The 20,394-nt window shown below is 52.0% G+C and overlaps 1 protein-coding gene across 2 annotated transcripts in view; it reads right to left on the reverse strand.

The window, feature by feature from the left end:
- Window positions 1-20,394, reverse strand: part of GSPT1 (G1 to S phase transition 1) — a 548,341-nt gene that overhangs the window by 288,142 nt on the left and 239,805 nt on the right. For both annotated transcript variants that reach the window (XM_078663168.1, XM_078663169.1), the window contains exon 10: window positions 9,526-9,619. In XM_078663168.1, coding sequence (XP_078519294.1) covers window positions 9,526-9,619 — 94 coding nt within the window. The remainder of the gene's footprint in view (window positions 1-9,525; window positions 9,620-20,394) is intronic.

Below are 20,394 nucleotides of genomic sequence, written 5' to 3' on the forward strand. Positions count from 1 at the left end.
CTTAATTTTAACACCCAGGGCCGAATAATTGGCCGTAACCATGGCCGGTAGGGTGGGCGCTATCTGGATCCCTAGATAGGGTACTGCCGCCGATGACCAGATCATTGGGAAGCGGCTCTGCAAATCCGCCCTGGTGGACGGCTCTAAAGAAACATCCAGGGCCACCGATTTCCCCATATTCAGCTTGAACCCCGCAACCGCGCCAAAGGAGGCCAGCTCCTCGACGCAGGCCGGGAGGGCAGTCCGCGGCTCATCAAGCGATAGGATGACATCATCAGCGTAGAGGCTAATGGCGTGCGTAAAGCCACCCATCCGTATACCGGTCACAGCCTGGTTATCACGTATACGCTGGGCGAACGGCTCCATATAAAGAGCAAAGAGCAGGGGCGAGAGTGGACACCCCTGCCTGGTGCCCCTCTCGATGTTAAAGGCCCGGGAGGCGAACCCATTCACCCGAACCACAGCAGTCGGGTGCCTGTAGCAGTTGAAGACCATGGTGCGGAACCTGACCCCTATGCCTGCCTTCACCAACACCTGTTCCAGGTAGGGCCAGTGCACTCGGTCGAACGCTTTCTCAGCGTCCACCGTTAACATCATCCGTTCCCCCGGGATCCGGGAGGCCTTTTCAAGCAGATGAACAATCCGCTTTGTGTTGTCAACCGTCTGTCTCCCCGGAACGAAACCTGCTTGGTCAGGGTCAATAAGACCTGACAAGTGCGGGGCCAAACGAGCCGCCAGTATCCCAGTATACAATTTCAGGTCGACGTTGAGAAGAGATATCGGCCTATACGAGCCACAGTGCACCGGATCCTTCCCGGGCTTGGGGATCACCGAGATGGATGCTCGCAAAAGATCAGGTGGAATAGCTCCCTCCTCGGCAAATGAGTTGAAAAGGCGGGTCAGGATAGGGGCCAGCGACGAGCAAAACGTCTTGTAAAAAAGCGCGGTATACCCGTCCGGGCCCGGCGCCTTGCCATGCTTAAGCCGAGCGATGGCAGAGATCACTTCCTCAATTCTAATGTCCCTGTCCAGGTGTTCAGCCTGCAGGGGATCCAGGGAGGGCAATGCAACCGTATCTAAGTAAGCGGCCACAGCCGGTTCATCCGGAGGGTCTCCAGTGTAGAGGTCCTCGTAGAACCCACGGAAAACGGCCGCGATGTGGGCGTCCTCCGTCTCCGTGGTCCCCGTATTGCTAGTGATCTCCTTTACCAGCTGACTCTGGCGCGCCGCGCGGAGTCTGTTGGCCAGGAGCTTACCACAGCGGTCACCTCCCGTGTAAAAGGTATGGCGCAGCCGGAGTGCGGCGTATTCCGCTCGGTCCAAGTCCAGAGCTGCCAGGGCCTTCCTAACCCCCTTAAGCTGTCGCCATATTCTAGGGGCCCCAGTCCTGCGATGGATCTGTTCAAGCTCGCGAGCCTTATCAGTGAGTTCCTCCCTCTTAGCCTGTCTCTCCTTGTTATCGGCGGAGGAGATCGCTAAGAATTCCCCCCGGAGGACCGCTTTCAAGGCTGCCCACTGCGTAGCCCGGGTGGTGTCCTGATTGTCATTGTGCACCAGGAATTCCCGGAGAGCTCCCTCTATGCGTTCCACTACCACCTTCCTATGCAGTAAAGTATCCCGCAGGCGCCACGTGCGAGGGGGGAGGGCCACGGGCGGCAAACGCATCGTGGCTTCGACCGGAGCGTGATCCGAAAGGGACAGCACTCCTATGTCCGAGCCGGAGACCAGTGCCTGAACCGGGGCAGTGACCAGCAAGTGGTCCAGCCGTGCATACGTCTTATGCGCATGGGAGTAATATGAGTAGTCCCGATCCGCTGGGTGCATGTAGCGCCAGATGTCCAAAAGCCCCACCTCCGCCAACCACTCCTTGCCGTCGGCCGAGAGCTCCCCGACCTGCGGGTAGCGCTGTGCCGACCTGTCCATAGCCGAATCAAAGACCAAATTAAGGTCCCCTCCTATAATAACATGTCTATCCTGTGAGGCCGTGATATCCTCGACCGCTGTTCGCAGGAAACGTTCCTGTCGTTCATTGGGGCTATACAGGGATCCAATCGTAAACGTAAGACCCCCTATTCTGAATCTATAGGCTAACAGTCTACCCTTTAGTTCTGTAAGCTTGTGGAGGACCTCCCCCTTAAAATGACTGGACACCAAAATAGCCACCCCCGCAGACTTAGAGGAGCTAGATGAGAAGAACTGTGACGGGAACTTACGGGAGCGTAGTCTATGTGTGTCTTGCTGCAGCAGGTGTGTCTCCTGTAGGAGGCAAATGTCAGCATGCGTATTCTCCAAGAGGGAGAGCACCGCCCGCCGTTTGACAGGGTTGTTCAGCCCCCTAACGTTCAGGGTAACCACTTTAAAAGAAGAAGAAGGCATAGAAAAGGAGAGGCAGCAAGCAATAGGGACCCCACCCGCGGGGATGGAGCGCAGGAGCCCACAATATGAATACAAGCAACAAAGCAGAAAGAAAATCACAAATGCATAAGCAGCCTCGCGCCGCAGGCAAACCAAAGTGTAGGGCCACCTTCAAAACTCCCAACAGTCGCACTGTGCACTGGACAACCCCCCTTCCCCATCCCAACTCCCGGATCCCCCCCCCTACCCCCAGAACAACCCCCGAACTGCCCAACCCCCAACCCCCATTCCCCTCCCTCCCTCTCAAGCCACCCCCCAACTCCCCCCCCCCCCTTCCCCGTACACCCCCCAGCATCAGAACCCCAACCCCTCGCCCCAAACTACCCAAAACTTCCTGAAATAGTCCCAGACCGGCCCTAACGGACCAGTCCGTGGAATGTTACCTTAGTGGACGTCCAGCCACACGTGTCCAACCGTCGCCCCCCCCCCCCCCCCCCTTCAGCCAGCTGTTGGAACAGTGCCGTAGCAAACTCCCCCCGGAGCACGATTAAGCGGTCAATGCAACAACCTCCGGATCTCCAAGCTCCTCGGACGCTGTCCGAACAGCAGCCCCACGTTCCGCTCTAATAGTCGGAGACCCTGGCCTCCGGGTCCTCTCCGCCGTCCTTCTCCTGCGTGCAACCTGTTGCCAATCTCCCTCCGCTGAGCGTCGTCTTCTCGGTGTGCCGGTCTCTTCCCCTTCCGTGGTGATGCCCAGGATCTCGCAGGTGTCCTGGAGGTTCCGCAATTGGTGAGTCTGTCCCTGCCACTGAAAGATGATACGGAAGGGGTGCCCCCAGGAGTAAGGCGTGTCGTGTTGTCTGAGAAAGTCCGTCACAATCTTAAATGACTTACGCTTCTGAAGCGTGAGGGTGGACAAGTCCTGATATAGCGCCACAGGGTGATCTCGGAAGGTGAGCGAGGGCGCTTTTCGTGCCTCCGACATGATCCTTTCCTTCAGCGGGTAGTCCGGGAGGAACGCCAGGATGTCCGGGGCGGGCCCATTAGCCCTTCTGCGGGGCCCTACTCTGTGTGCTCTGTCAATTTTAATGAGGAAATCGTCCCCTTCGCCCAAGACCATGCGAAAGAGTTCCTGCAGGTACTTAACTATATCAGGGTTCTCTTCCGATGACGGCACACCCCGGACCCTAATGTTGTTCCTTCGTGACCTATTCTCCAAGTCCTCATTGTGCGATTGGAGATCCAAGTGCTGTTCCCTGAGAGTCAGTACTTCCTGCTGCAAAAAAGCGATCTCCTCATCCTGTCTGTGCGTGGAGTTCTCTACAGTGTCCACTCTCTCGCCCAAACCTTCCACTTCCCTGCGGACTTCTCTCACCTCACCCGCCACTTCCTGCTTCAAGGTTTGGAAGTCGTCCCTCAATGTGCTGAACAGAGACTCCAAAAAAGATCTGGTAACCGGGGGTTCCATCGCCGCACCCGAGTGCGAGCTCCCAGCTGCTCCAGGCGAAGAGGAGTTCCTGTCACCCCTGGCCGGCTGTCTGTTGAGCATCTCCGGAAGCGTGCGATCATTGCGTTTACCCCCTCGCTGACCAGCCATGATGGAAGCTCCTTCACCCGGCCTATCGCCCGTCACTGTCCAGGCCAGGGCGGGCGGCGGTCCACTGCAGCTCCAGAAACCACGGGGAGATTCGCGCTCGCTATTCACCGGGGGTCTCAGGCGCTGCGGTACCGGGCGAACAGCGGCTCAGGGGCTCCGGTGTCCTCACCGACGTCCAGCCGGTATTCGTGGCCAAAGGGCTCACCACGTCAGCCCTGTTGTGCTCCTGCGTCACCCCGTGGATGTCCGTAGACGCGGCAAACGTCGAGAGGGAGGGCTAGAACCCCCACGGCACCCCCCTGTGTCTGGGGGACGTGAGCTCCGTCCAAGGCGTGCCCGCAGTACCCCCACTTGCCACAGACCCCTGCAGGCCTCGCCGGCGGCCTCATGCACAGGTGAATCAGCACCAGGGGCGGGGGGGCGCCACAAGTAGGCGAGGCGCCTGTGCCCAAGCGGTCTCAATCAGGGCCCGGTATGGCTGGCCCGCCGGAAGCAGCGCCCGGCTCCTCGCAGAGATCGGGGAGGCCTCCAAGCCGGGCGCTCGCGTAGGTCCGTCCCCAGCCACGTCCGTCCCCGGAGTGGGGAGATCGCCCAGTACCGGCCGGAGGGACCGCTGTGTCCGGCGCCTCACCCGCCTCGTTGCCAGGGAAGCCCCGCCTAGCAGCGGGGAGCAACCGCTCCTGCTAGCGCACTCACTTGGCAGTCCCAGGGCTATCCGCCAGTCCGGGCGGGGATCACCGGGCCTGGCGCGCCGCCATCTTGGAGCATAGAGGGGACAGCAGGGATGCCCCGGACACCTCGCTGCACCACACCGCAACAGGGGCTCCAAAGTCCGATGCCCTCCAGGCGCTCCGCACTCTTCAGCTGGGGAGATCAGCGCCCCTCCGCCTTCCCGATGCCACTGATCCGGCGGGACCCAGGCGCAGCGCCGTCACTGGTCCGCAGCTCGTCACCGCGAACTCGGTGAGTTTTGGCTTTGCGGGGCTCCGGCGGCGAAGACCAGGCGGTGACCAGCCCCTGGACAACACAGCCGCTCCGTATGGCTCTGGGGGGGAGTTCTTAGCAGCAATCAGGGCTTAGGGCCTAGGATGGGGTCGGGAGCTCCGGCAAACACGTCCTCCTACCCCGCCATCTTGGCCACGCCCTCCATCCGTGTGGGTTTAAAGTGCTGAGAAGTTGGATACCAAACTTCTCAGTTTTCAATGTAGCCATTATAGTGCTGTGGAGTTGGTAAAGACAACCTCCCAGCACCATATACTCTTAATGGCATCACTGCAGTTACAGTGCCCAGGAATGGCCCTGGGTACTGTAGGGGCACAGGGCTCATGCACCTGTGCCCACACCACTGGCATAGTGCACCCAGCTAGAGGAGTGACTGATTTATGCCAGGGCAGTGTGTTAGTGGGCATGGCACACAGGGATGTGTGCCATGTCGACTGTTTAGTTCTGCAGCAAGACACTAAGCCTGCCAAGGCAGTGTGTGTGTGTGTGTGTGTGTGTGTGTGTGTGTGTGTGTGTGTGTGTGTGTGTGTCGTCAGGGTACAGGGCCCCTAAGGGTGGCACAATAAGTGATGCAGCCCTTAGGGGTCTTCTCTGGTCACAATGCCCTGGGTATCTAGGGTACAATTTACCAGGGGCTGACATGAGGCAAGAGATGCCAATTGGGTTTTAATTTCAACACAGTTTTAGGGAAGGAACACAGGCCCTGGGCACATGATTGGCAGGAGCCCAGGGCACACTCCGTCAAAGCACATCAGCAATTCAGCAAAAAGTGGGGGCTTACCATGCAAGAAAGATGGCACTTTCTCACACTGGCCGATCCCAGAAGGGATGAGTGTCACCACTGCGTGTTCTGGTTGGGGAAGGGAGAGGGATCGGCCGTTGACCCAATCTGGTTTGTGAGCCACCACTGAAATTGTTGTGCAGTGCCTTCAGAGATAGGGACGCAATCAGACAGATTCGCCCGGTGCTGCGCCCACTACAGGTCCCACTGCAGAGCCTGCATGGGTCATCTGGCATGATCGACCAGTAGGATGCAGGAGGCCATGAGGCCCAGCAGCCTTAGGGTCATCCTGACCGAAACCAGAGATAGAAGCTGAAATATCGAATCATAGCCTGAATATCCCGGACTCGCTGTTCGGGAGAATAAACCTGAAACTGCGTTGTGTCCAGAACCGCTCCGATAAAGAGGAGCTTTTGAGAGGGGGTCAGGTGTGACTTCGGCACGTTGGAGAACCCCATCGAATGCAAGTCTGCCATAGTCTGGAGGTGGGAGACTACAGCCTGGGAAGAGCCCGCCTTCAACAACCAGTCATCGAGATAGGGGAGACTAGAACCCCTGATCTGCGCAGAGGAGCTGCAACCACCGCCATCACTTTCATGAACACCCGAGTGGCGCTGGTAAGGCCAAAGGGGAGCACGGTAAACAAAGTGCTCGTGGCCTACCGTGAACCGTAGGTAACGCCGGTGGGACGGCAGGACGGTGATGTGAAAGTAAGTGTCCTGCAAGTCCAACGCTACCATCCATTCTCCAGGGTCTAGGGCAGACGAGATCTGAGCGAGCATCAACATCTTCAACTTCTCCTTCCGGAGGAAGCGGTTAATGTTCCTGAGATCCAAGATAGTGCGCAGGCCTTTGTCCTTCTTGGGAACCAGAAAGTAGTGGGAATAGCAACCACAAATTACTTCTGGAGCAGGAACGCGCTCGCTGGCACCCTTGGCCAAGAGCGCTGAATCTTCTTGTCTGAGAAGGGCCAGGTGATCCTCCGACATGCAATGGTACTGAGGTGGCATGGAGGGAGGGATAGTCTCGAAGGGGAGGGAGTAGCCCATTCGGACTATTTGCAAAAACCACCAGTCAGACGTGATGGTGCATCAGTGGGGGAGGTGATGGCGGATTCTGCCGCCCACAGGCGTTTGGTGGCCCGGAAAGGATGGGCTAGGAAGATTTGGAGGCTGCTGCAGAGGGGGCTGTGGTGGACTGGCCCGCTTGCTGTCCCCCAGAACCACGCCGGTGGTTCCCACATCCCCGGCCGCGTTGGGGCTGAACAGCTTGCGCCGGCCTGTAGCTCTGGGCGGGATGTAGTTGGGCACCCCTCCTGTATCCATGAAAGGGGCGAAAGGCAGAATGCGCACAGCGGGTGGTGGAGAGGCCCAAGGACCTGGACTTAGGCCGAGAGTCCTTTAAGCGCTCCAGCATGTCTGCCTTGTCGCCAAAAAGGCGACGGCCATCAAAGGGCATGTCCATAAGGGTGGACAGGACATCCCCGGACTAAACCTGTCGAACGCAACCAGGCATACCGTCGAAGGGCTACTGACGCTGAAATCGTCCTGCCAAGCGCGCCTGTGGAAACCAGCACATAGCAAATAGTAAACTTTGCTGCGTTTCTACCCTCAGCAACGGCATGGAAGAGTATGGCCCAGGCCTCCTCCTTTTGTATCACTTTGTTTGCCATAAGTTGGCACGGTATGCTCAGACGTGAGTCCTTTGCTCACTTTGCCACTGGATTCAAGCAAGCCTGGGTGAAGACGGCTGGAATGCCAGAAACCAGCCCTAGGAAGCTTTTTTCCGGTCCAGGGAAGGCATGGCTTGGCAGTTTGGGCTGGACTGTTCCCATGAGGCACAGGGTCAGACTGATTTGCATATGGCCATGTCTGAACTGGGGTGGCAGAGTGGGCTAAAGAACGGTGACGGATTAAACCCAGATCTGTTGACTGGGTGTGAGTGTTTGATTGGTTCAGATGCTCCGTCCATCACCACCCCCTTTTGTACCGCTTTCCTCCGGGAACTGAGGCAGCACCAGCGCCACCGTATCCCACACAGAGTGGGTGTAACGGCCCAACAGACATGTGGGGTTTACCGACCGCAGTCCCAAGCTGGTGGAAGAAAAACATTTTCTTCCCAAGGAGGTCCAGCTTTTTAGATTCCCTTTCAGGTGGTGCGGTAGGGAAGGCATCTTTGGAAGTAGAGGCTTGAACCACCAATCTCTCAGGGGTGGGGTGTTGGGAGAGGAAAGTGGGGTCACCCGGGGCCAAGCGGTGGTGTCTGGTAATCATCCTGTCCACAGGAGCCCCAGTGTTGGGCCTGGACCACATGACCAAAAGGATGTCCGTGAGGGTTTCATTACACATTAGCAGGGTTCCTAAGAGCTCGCTGGCGGTTGAAGGACCTCTGTCAGGAGGTTAGTCCTGACAGCCACCCTAGATTCCTAGAGGTGGTGAGCCTCGGCCGCCCTACTTAACATCACTGCGTATGACGCTCCCTCCTCCGCAGCCAAGGTAGGAGGAGACAACATGCCTAGGTCTGGGTAAGTATCGAGACCACTGGCTTCCCCAGTTCCTCTCTCCAGTCCGGATGATACTCTAACTGGCCTTGCAAAGGGTCCCCAGACACCTCCCAGTTTTCCTCACCCTCCACTGGCTGCCAAAGGGGCTGAAAATGGCCAGTGTGGAACACAGGGACAAAAGTACCCATCGGTGCTGGATCAGTGTCCACGTCGGGTTGGAAGCTGGGGTTGATGCCGGCTGGGGGTCCAGCCAGCGTCGGCTGCGGATGTGGTGCCGGTGGAGGTGTCACGAGGTCGACCTGCGACGATACGGATCCTGGCCTGGATCCAAGGGGGCCTTTGCAGTGCAGAGGTCGGAGCAGCCGGCGCAAAAGGCCTAGGGCCCCCAACCAAGTCCACGGGGCCCGACGGGGCGCCGGCGGAGTCAGGCTGCCCAAAGAAGGCATGTATCGCTTCGTAAAACTGACGAAGCTGGGCAGGGGTCGCTCCCGGTCAGGAAGGGAAGGTGGTGCCGCGAGAGGGGCACCACCCGCACCCTGTGTCACGTCGGCCGAGGGGAAGTCGAAGAGCAACGATGCTTCTTCGACTTCTTATGCTTCGACTTACCTGACCCGTGATCGTTCCCTCAACCTCCCACACGACTGGGACCTTGCACGATTAGGAGCCGACCTAGAGGAGCTTTCGGGACTACTCCCGCAAAGACTTCAAGGCCATGGCTCGACAGTCGGAGCACGACTTGGGGTCATGGTCGGGCTCCAGGCAGAAGCAGCATATGCGGTGCAGATCCGTTACAGACATCAGTCGGGTACAGGAACCACAGGCCTTAAAACCGGACATTGCTCATACACCAGGAGTCGGTTGAAGACTCAAAAACGAAGTCGACAAGAGTCGCAAAAAAACTAGTCAAAAAGTGACTGGGGGCACTGCTCTCTCCGGATCTGCGCTTGCTGGAGCGGAAATATAAAGACCTAACGTCAGCGCGAGAGGGAGATGTCTGTATCTACAGCGATGTCATCCCGACCACCACCACGCCGACGTACGCAGTGTCAACCGACACCACCTTCTGACACGTAGGGGTACTGCTGACAAAACTTTCCAGATCCAGTCCGACACCTGGGGGTAATTCTAAGGTAACAAATCTATAACTGTTTCTTTCAGATTTGCCTGTTTAGTGACAAACATGACCAACATTTGAATTTGCAACAAGTAAATTGAGCATGTGGTTTTAAAAAAAGTTGCACATTTAACTTTAATAACACAATCTTAAATTAACATTTCATGTTCTACCTTGTATTTGTCCACAATTGGGAGCCGTACTGGTCCATCTACTGATCTGTTGAAATTTGGCAAGTTATCCAAATATGGAATAAATGGCAGTCCACTATAAAAGGAAAAAAAAAAAATTCATCGGTCAAACCACTTGGATCAATTAGTATTTTAACATTTATTAAAGACATTCCTAAATTGAGTGAGAATGGAATTCACAGAGGTGATTATAAGAACATAGAAGTGGAAAAAACCAAAAATGTATTTGGTTCAAGTTAGACTTTTTTTAAAAAACAAATATTGTTTTATTTTGAAAAAGAAAAAAAACATGCTGTGTGCTGATCCACATTTCTTTATAAGGTCAAAAGAAGCAAAATCTACATCTTAAGGTGTAGCTTAAACTCAAAAACACAAGGAATGAAGTAAGGAGAAGGCAACCCCTATTCAGCTTGCACTTCAAATAACCTAACTAGTAACATCCTTGAGGAAAACAAAGTTCCTGAAGTGCATGAAATGAGAGTAAAAGTGTTAGGTGGTGCTATTTGCAAAATCACATTATTTAAGTGCCTCATGCAAGCATATTCAAAATACACGCCCGTAGGTCACCCCAACCCCCCAATACCCCTACCCACTCCATCTCCACTCCCCCCACACTTTCCTCCTTAAACATCCCTCCCCACTCCTCCCATTCCTTCTCTCCCCTGCCTGGTCTATCCTCTCTCTATCCTTATACCTTTCACTTCCTCTCTTTACTATCATAAACCATCGATCAGCAGGGATAACTTTCTTCGTATAGCCATCTTCCAGTCAGCTCCTTGTAATACTCCGTACATACTAATCAAAAACCCACATCTGCACATTATACTGAATACAAATATACACATCCTACAGTACAAGCTGCTCCTTCCCACCATATACTATAGTATTAAATTGAATTAACCAAATATGTTACCTTCATGGGAACTGTTTTTTTTTTCATTTCTCTGTATATCTTTACTGTATCTGTACTAATGTGAAACCTCAATAAAAATCTATCTTGAAGATAAAAAAACATCTATAATTGGCACAATACATATGCAATGTTTGTGAACGGATAACAGGAAAGGAAAATGCTACTTACCTAGTATGCATTTGTTTTTGGCATATAGAGCTGTAGAGTCATGCTTGTGCATAGGTTGCAATCTAGTGTTGGGTCTGTATGTTTGCACTGCTTTTGTTCGAAGAAGTCTTTCCAGTAACGAGGTTTGTGACTCCTCCTTTCGGTGATAGAGCGCATGGGCATTGACTTCATTCTTGGATTGTTTTGGCGTACAGGGTGATTATGGAGTTTGTAAGAGTAATAAAGAGAGATGTCCATGTATGTTGTATCTAAAGAGGTTACTGCAACAGATAACGGTACCCCGGGTGGGGGGGGGGTGGGGGGGGGGTGCATATGACTCTACAGCTCTATATGCCAAGAACAGATGCATACTGGGTAAGTAGCATTTTCCGTTCGAGGCATAAGAGCTGTAGATCATATGCCTATGCATAGACTACGTAGCAGTTATCTCCCAAAGCGGTGCATAACCTGTAGCTGTTGCAATAGTCTAAAATAGTGTACATAGAACTGCCTGGCCCACACTAGCTTGTTATCTTGATAACACATCTACACAATAGTGTTTTGTGAAAGTGTGTGGTGTAGACCAGGTTGGAAATTTGCAAATGTCATCTATGGGTAAATTTCCTAAGAATGCCATAGAGGCCCCCAGTTTGCATGTAGAATACGGTCTAGGGGGAATTGTTAATGTGCGTTTAGCTTTAATGTAGCAAATTTGAATGAACGAATAGTTTACCTGTCGGTGTAGTTTTGCAGCTTGAAGATCTTTCGGGATTCACTATGCTGTGCAATATTCTGCGGTCTAGTGGTTGGGTCCGGAATCGTAGTCTTTTCTTAGTTTTTTTTTTCGTAGCCCAGGTGGGCGTCGACGTCCCACCTTTTGGTGTCCTTCCTGTGACTTCGGCATGCTTCCTGCGGAAGCTCCCACCCTTGGGCGCCATCTTTGGATTCTTTTTTTCCAGTTTGTGTTTTGTTTCCGAATAATAAGGCAATGTTTGAATATTTGTTTCACCGCTTTTTCCTTCAAGTATGTTCAAGTCTTTGCCCCGTTTTTACCACCTCTTAATCCAGTCTCATCTTTCTGGCGGAGGTGGGTGGGTTCGCTAGTGAATCCAGAAAGATCTTCAAGCTGCAAAACTACACCGACAGGTAAGAAACTATTCGTTTTGCAGCGTGAATCTTTCTAGATTCACTATGCTGTGCATAGACTTTGTAGCCGTTTGTTATCATTGTGGCGGCTGGGTGGAAGATGAGTTTTGATTTTTGAATATGTGTTGAAGCACCTTCTGTCCTACTTGTGCTTCTTTGTTCATTTGTTCACCTCTTCCATTCTGGAAGAGGTGTGGCGCCGCGGCCAGGGCGACTGACGCTGGAATCTGGGGACCACGGTTCGATCCCCGGCTCCGGCGGCAGGTTAGCCCAGCACCATGTGACTCTGGGCAATAGCTCGCTTAATCTTCCCGACGGCCCCCAGCGCCTAGAGACCCTTACGGGTGATTGTGCGCTTCACAAATGTGGACTTTACTTTATTTGTATGTCCACACAGTAGTGTTTTGTGAACGTATGCACTGAAGCCCATGTTGCCGCCAGGCATATGTCCTGAATGGGAGTGTTAGCCAGGAAGGCTATTGTTGCTCCCTTTTTCCTGGTTGAATGGGCCCGTGGCCCCTCTGCCAGTTTTTGCCCAGCTTGTTTATGGCAGAATTGTATTGCTTGCGCGATCCATCGTGCAATTGTCCCCTTAGTAACTGCTTTTCTCATGAAACTGTCTGCGAATGACAAAAAAGGTTTTGTTTTTCTGTGATCCTTAGTTCTCTCTATGTAGTGCATGACAGCTAGTCTGGCGTCCAGAGTGTGCAATGCCCTTTCTGCATTTGTCGTTGGCTTTTGGAAGAAACTCTGTATTTGAATAGTTTGGTTGATGTGGAACTTAGACACCACCTTTGGCATAAAGTGTGGGTCTGTTCTCATCATCACCCTATCGTTGTGAATTTGCATGTAGGGTTCTTGTAGCGTTAACGCCTATAGCTCGCTCACCCTGCGCAGCGAGGCGATTGCCACCAGGAAAGCGGTCTTCACGGTTAGCATTTGTAGAGAGGCCTTATGGATCGGTTCAAAGGGCACTTTCATGAGTTCCGTCAGTACTAGGCTGAGGTTCCACGCAGGTGCAGGTAACCTCTTTGGCGGTGCGATCCTCTTTGCCCCTTCCAAGAATCTTTTTACAATTTGTGAAGTAAAGAAGCTTTTCCCTGTCTCTCCTCTAGTGTAAGCGACTATGGCTGCCAGGTGTACCCTTAGCGAGGATGAGCTCAGATTAGCCTCTAGCAGGTGCGTGAAGTATTTAAGCAGTGTTGAGTCTCTTGATATCTTGTTGTGCAGTTTTTCCTTTCTGCACCATAGTGTGAACCTCTTCCATTTGGCCACGTAGCACTTCCGCGTGCTAGGTCTTCTCCCCTCTCGAAGTACCTTCAGGTGCCCTCAGGTAATTTAAGGTGTGCGAATTCTATGTCCTCAGGAGCCAGGCTGAGGCTTTCTGGTTCTGGATGCAGCACCTCTCCGTTTTGCATGGAGAGTAGGTCTTTCCTTCTCCCAAATCTGTGTGGTGCACTCTGTCTCATCTCCATAATCTGCGAGTACTAGGTCTGCCTGGCCGGCCCACTGTGGTGCCACCAGTATCAAGGTCATGTTGCTCATTCTGCACTTGCTGAGTACCTTCTGTATCAAGGGGATCGGCGGAAATGCGTAAGCAAATGTCTTTGACCAGCTTATCCATAGGGCATTCCCCAGTGACCCTTCCCCTGGTTGCCTCGATGCGAAGTGCTGGCATTTTGCATTCTGGCGTGTTGCAAACAGGTCTATTGATGGTGTTCCCCACCTGTCGAACAGTCTCCTTGTCTCTTGGGCATTGAGCTCCCATTCGTGTGAAGCCGAGGTCTGTCTGCTGAGCCAGTCCGCTTCCACGTTGTCCTTCCCTGGCAGGTGAATCACCAGTAGATCTATTTTTTGTGGGATGGCCCATTTCCATATTTCCTGCGCTAGTTCTGACAGCGGGGCGGATTGTGTTCCTCCCTGCTTGTTTATGTAGAACATGGCTGTTGTGTTGTCTGTATGGATCAACACTGTTTGGTTGTACAGCTTCGTCTGGAATGCCTTTAGTGCGAGGAACACGGTCTTTAGTTCCAGGTAATTGATGCGTTTGACCGCATCCGCTGGTGTCCACAGACCTCACGAGTTTTTTCATGTGTGCTTCCGATCCCTTCTGGGATGAGTCTGTGGTGATGGTCACAGTTGGTGGTGTTAGAGGCTTCCCTTTTGTTATGTTTCCGTTGTTCCACCATGGTATCTCCTTGTGCACTGTGTGCGTTACAACCACTAGATCTTCCCAACAACCTGTAGCTTGTGACCATTGGTCCTGTTGCCACTCCTGGAGTGGTCTCATGTGGAGTCGTACATTCGGCACTATGTGTATGCATGAGGCCATCATGCCCATCATCTTGCTCGCCGCCCTCACTGTCAGAGGACGCCCCTTCCGGTAGAGGCGCGCCTCCTTCACAAGTGCCTGCGTGCTCTTCTCCCTCCTGTACGTTGTTGATCTGCGCACCCAGGAAAATTTGTACTTGTTCTGGGTTCATTGAGGATTTTCCCCAGTGGATGGAGAAACCCAGGGCCATTCGTGTCTGTCACTCGTCGTGCGTGTCGCTTGCATGTCTTGTATGGTCTTGCCTTTACTAGCCAGTTGTCCAGGTAAGGGTATACGTGGATCCCTTCCCTCCTTAAGTGTGCTGCGACTGCTGCAAGGCACTTTGTAAATACCCTTGGTGCTGATTTCAGTCCGAATGCCAGTGCCGTGAATTGATAGTGATTTGTGTTGATGACAAATCTTAGCAGATGTTTGTGCCGTCTGTTCATTGAGATGTGCAGGTAGGCATCTTTGAGGTCTATGGTGACCATGAAGTCCCCGCCTTGTATCTGTGGAAGGACCTCTTGCAGGGACGTCATTTTGAATTTTGGGGTTTTTATGTATTTGTTGAGGAACCTTAGGTCCAGGATGGGTCTTATTGTTTCGTCAACCTTTGGTACCAGGAAGTACGTGGAGTACACCCCCTTGTTCCTCTCTACGGGAGATACAGGCTCGATAGCCTCCTTCAACAGGAGTTCTTGTGCTTCCCTTTGAAGTAGCTCTAGTTCCTTCTTTGCTAGTGCTCTTCTTTTTGGTTTTCTGTTTGGTGGTGTCTTTTCCAACTCTATGCAGTATCCATACTGTATGGTGTTGAGAATCCATCTGTCTGTAGTTATTTTCTTCCACTCCTGGAAGAAACGGTTTAATCTTCCTCCCACCGGCGTTACGTGCTCTTGCATGTGTAGTCCGAGCCACTCCTCTTTGTTGTATGTGTGCTCCACCCCTGGAGTTGTTGAAAGGGTGTGCACTAGTAGTGTGGCAGTCACTTCGACGTGGGTTGTTGTCCACCCAGCCATTCCCCTTCCCGCGAAAGGACTGGCCCCTCTGCTGGTTTTGCCAGTGTTGTTTTTGCTAGCCCTATTGCGTCTGAGGGTCGCCCCGGTGTGACTGGTGGAAGGTCTGGTGCGACGTTCCCGGCTGGTTTCCCCCTCTCCAGTTTGGTCTCCGTGACGGGGTTCCTCTTTGTTCCTCTGAATTGCAAGGCCCCCATGGATCTTGCGGTGTTGTTGTCCTTTTTCAGCTGGGTGAGCTTTTCGTCCACTGGTGCTCCGAACAGTGTTTCGCCGTTGAACGGGGTGTTCAGGATATGGTGTTGCACCTCCGGTTTCAAGCCGGATATTCTGAGGCAGGCTTGTCTCCTTTCCGTGATGCCCAGCATCATAAGTCTGCTGGCTGTGTCTGCACCGTCCAGTGCTGTTTTTAGGCAACAATTTGCCGCGTTCTTCCCCTCCTCTACCAGGTGTGTAGCTCTTTGCTGGTATTCTTGTGGGAGGTGTTTGAGTAACTGGCCCAGGTCGTCCAGGATCTGGTGTTGGTGTCTGTTCAGCAGGGCGTTGGAATTGGCCATGCGCCAGTGCGTTGCAGCATTTCTCTCGATCTTTCTCCCAGTCAGGTCCATCCTTCTGCTCTCCTTGTTTGGAGGTGGTCCTGACGTTGTCGGGACATTGGCTCTTTTCCTTGCTGTTGCCGCAATGATGGAGTCTGCAGTGACCGTTCCCTGGATGTAGGGTGGGTCCTTGGGGGAGTGCTTGTACTTCTTCTCCGTCCTGGGTGTGACGGGTTTACAAGTCGCAGGCTCCTTGAAGGCCTCTCTCCCTTATCCTTTAATGCTTTCGAGCATTGGCAGGTACTGGCTCCTAGTTTGTATTGGGAGCAGTTTCCACGAGGAAATCCGCCTTCGGCTGTTCCTCCTCTAGTTTTACTTTGAACGCTGCTTCTGCGTTCTTGACGACTTCGTTGTAAAGTCCAATGTCGTCAGGCGGCGAGGGCCTCGCCGGATATGTGTCCACCCCCTCTTCTGGACTCTCGGCTTCGAGGTCCTGCCACTCTAGGTTTGGAGTGTCCGAGTATGACGAGCCCTGAAAGGTCCTCTGGTCGTCATCTTCCTCCTCCTCGTAGTAGGGGGTCTCTTCTTCTCGATATTCCAGATCTTCCTGGCTTTCAGACGGTCCTTCGACCTTGAACTCCTCTTCTTCCTCGACGAACTCGACCACCGGTGGCTTTGGTTTGACGGGATTGTATACGCTTTCATCCTTTCGTCAAAATCTTTCTTTCGCTGCAGGATGTTCTCCATCTCTGCCTCAAGTCTTCTCTTCTTTCTTTCCATCTCGGCTGCCTGTTCGGCATCGATTGGTTCTGCCGGTCTCTTTGTATGGCTTGATGGCGTCGAGACTGGTTTCGGCGTCGACACTGGTTTCGGCGTCGACACTGGTTTCGGCGTCGACACTGGTTTCGGCGTCGACACTGGTTTCGGCGTAGACACTGGTTTCGGCGTAGACACTGGTTTCGGCGTAGACACTGGTTTCGGCGTCGACACGGGTTTCGGCGTCGACACGGGTTTCGGCGTCGACACGGGTTTCGGCGTCGACACGGGTTTCGGCGTCGACACGGGTTTCGGCGTCGACACGGGTTTCGGCGTCGACACGGGTTTCGGCGTCGAGACGGGTTTCGGCGTCGAGACGGGTTTCGGCGTCGAGACGGGTTTCGGCGTCGAGACGGGTTTCGGCGTCGAATAGGTCTTCGGTGTCGAGCGTTTCTTTTCGTGGACGCTTTGACGACCTTGGTTGGTCGCAGCCCTTCGGCGCCTGGGAGTCCTTCTGTGAGGATCCGCTGGCCCTGGGTGTTGCTGCGGACGCCGGTCTTGCCCTAGTTTTTTCTTGAGTCTTCGCCAGACTGACGAGAGTCTTTTTTCGAGAGTCTTCGCCAGACTGTCGAGTCTTTCGGGCCTTTTTGGGGCATCGAGTCTCCTACCTTTTCTGGAGTCTTCGTATTATCGGTCTCTACGACCGTGAAGCCGTCGTCTTCTTCGGCGACGTAATCCTTCTTGTCGGTCAATAGTCCCAGGTCTCGAAGGGACAGAGGTTGGCCCTTGCCCTGCATGGCGAAGTTAGCTCTTCTTTGCCTTTCTCTCACTCGAAGGGTCTTTGGCGTGAAGGTAGAACAGGCGTTGCAGTCTCTGCTTTCGTGGTCGACCGGCAGGCAGAGGTTGCAAACTGGGTGCTGGTCTTTCTGCGCGTACTTGTGGTGGCAGTTCAGGCAGAATTTGAATGGTGTGTTGTCCATCTCTTGCGTCCAGGGGGCCCCCTGATTGCGCATTCTCTTCTGGACGACGAAGTTCCTCGAAGATCTTCTTCCTTCGTCGCCCCCTTCGATGCTGTAGTCTCACTTCGTCTTCTTAAGTCTTTTCTTCCCAAAAACCTAATTCTTGGCTTCTCTTTTCTCCAAATCTCTGGAGCCCTCTCGGGAACGATCCAGACCCAACGGCGGAAAAAAAAATCCGAAGATGGCGCCCAAGGGTGGGAGCTTCCGCAGGAAGCATGCCGACATCACAGGAAGGACACCAAAAGGTGGGACGTCGACGCCCACCTGGGCTACGGAAAAAAAAAAAAAAAAACGACTACGATTCCGGACCCAACCACTAGACCGCGGAATAATGCACAGCATAGTGAATCCAGAAAGATTCACGCTGCAAAACTTAACTATCCACCTTGCAATACCCGATTTTGATATTGGATTGCCTTTATGTGGTAGAGCAAAAGCAACAAAAAATTGCTTGGTTTTTCTGAAAGATTTTGTTCTGTCTACGTAGCATAGTAATGCTATTTTGACATCTAAGGTTTTAAGAGCCCGTTCTGCCACTGAATCTGGTAGAGGGAAGAACACATGCAGCTCAACAGATTGGTTGATCGGAAAGGCAGAAATACTTTAGGTAAGAATTTGGGGTTAGTCCTGAGAACCACTTTGTTTTGGTGTATTTGTAAAAATGGCTCTTCTGTGGTGCCTGAAGCTCACCCACTCTTCTTAGAGATGTGATGGCTATGAGGAAGGCTACCTTCCAAGTGAGAAATTATAGTTCACATTTGTGCAATGGCTCAAAAGGTGGACCCATGAGACTTGTAAGAACTATTTTGAGATTCCAAACTGGAGCAGGTGGGAGTCCGTCCATAAATGTTTTAATAGCAGGCATCCTAAAGAGACACATGCTGTCTGTATTGTAGACATACAGCTATTGCAGCAAGATGTAAGCGTATGGATGTGTACGCTAAATTGGACCGCTGTAGATGTAATAGATAGCAAATTATGTTTTGGAATGAAGCATCTAGCAGATTAATTTGGTTGTTGTTACAATAAATGACAAACCTCTTCCATTTTGCTGCATAGGATGCCCCTGTGGTAGGGCACCAAGCCTCTTTGATAATATTCATGCAGTCTGGCGAAAGATTAGGACAGCCAAACTCTAGAATTTCAGGTGCCAGGTCGCAAGGTTGAGATGACTGGGATCTGGATGTCATATCTCTCCATGGTTCGGGGTGAGAAGATTGGGAGTAAGGTTTAGTTTTTGGTGAGGAACTACGGATAGCTCCAACAGGGTTGTGAACCAGGGTTAATGGGCCCATTGGGAGCAACTAGGATTAGCATCAGGGACAGCTGTCTGAGTTTCCGAACCACTAATGGTATGAGCGAGAGAGGCGGGAAAGCATAAGCAAATATTCCTGACCAATTCATCCATAGCGTTATAGACAGAGTGGTCCCAGTCTGGGAATGGGGAAAAAGAAATTTACAACGAATAATGGCACATTTATATGTATATAGATAAGACAACAAATGATGTACAAAGTTTTAATTCACCATGTACCCAGGACTATATTAAATGGCTATACATTCGGAAAAATACATTTTGTGAAAATTATTATAAATAAGTGCCCATACGCAAGAGGGGGGGGGGAGGTGGGGCGGGGGAAATATAGATGAGGATATACAAACAATCTTATAATCTTAGATGAAAAAAGGGGAGAAACGCAATATATACAATTATTTTAAAGTTCCCAACAGAAATTTCTGGATGATCTCCTGATCCCAGGGTCATACACAATGTATAAATCAGTACAAAAGACTTTATGAAAACCATGCTCCTGAGACAGCTGTATGCATCATGCTAGCGGTAGAAGCTGGTGAAGTAAGGTAGAAGTCTACGTTTCGACCCAAAGTAAAGTGCAGGGAAGGTGTCCCTTGCAGCAAGGGTCTTCAGGACAGAGAGGTAGGGAAGAGGGGGGAAGGGCAATCCTCCTAAGGGTAAGGAAAGAAACTTCTCTCAGAAAGGGAGAGGTCTCGATAGAGATTACTCACTCAACATTGTGGGTACACCACATAGCAACAAGTTTTTTTTTTAAAAAGGGAAACTCACATACCAGAGAACAGAGAATTATGCAACAGAACGGTATGGACCTCAGTGGAATAAGTCCATATACAATTTGAAACACAGTTATGGGCTAATAGCCATGTCAGCCAAGCAAAAACCTTATCGGTATCCTAGGGAAGGTTAAAGCCGGATACTCCTCATCTATACTCAAACACGTCAGTCCGTGATTAATGCATATTAGTTACCTTGAAAATAAGGAACCAGAAATCTATATATTGATGAACGATGTCCCCAAATGATGTGGATGCTCACTGAAGGGAGAATCCAAATTTTTTTGATACATTCTAAGAATGACCATAGGAGTAAAAGTTATCTTAGTTTCATCCCAAATGTGAAAGATGACAGCTTACCTATCCCTTCGTAATTCAGAAAGGGGGGGGAAGAGCGGTTGGTGTGTGGATTGGAGATTGAGGCTTCCTTCCGAATATTAGTCACGACGTAATAAACGGGCATTCCTAAAAGCCACAGTGTTCTTATTGGAAACAAGTATCACAAATAGCCAAATTATAAAGAAACCACAGCGTCGGTGACCAAGCTCACCTGCCCATGAATGTAATGACGCAAAGCAGCTCGCTCAATCGCAGAGAGTCTCAAAAATAATTGTGAAAAAACTGCCTCTCGGGTCCAATAATCTAAAAAGACGAGAGTCGGGAAAAACATGATTACCACTAACTGTGATATCATGATGTTAACTAACAAACTTACAGAGAAAAATGGAAAAGGGGGGGGGGGGATCTTTTCCCAGGAAGACGTCCTTACCTAATCTCGTTAAGAGTACCAGAGGTAACAAAGGCAGCTCCGCTATTCATAAAGTGGGTTCAAACAGCCACTAGCTCTCGGGTCACGGTATCTACGGGACGGAAGTAAAGGGGAGACGAGGTTACCACTGAGTCGGAAAAGGCAAAGGCTACTCCG

Source organism: Lissotriton helveticus, chromosome 10 (genome assembly GCF_964261635.1).
Source record: "Lissotriton helveticus chromosome 10, aLisHel1.1, whole genome shotgun sequence".
Classification (NCBI taxonomy): Eukaryota; Metazoa; Chordata; class Amphibia; order Caudata; family Salamandridae; genus Lissotriton; species Lissotriton helveticus.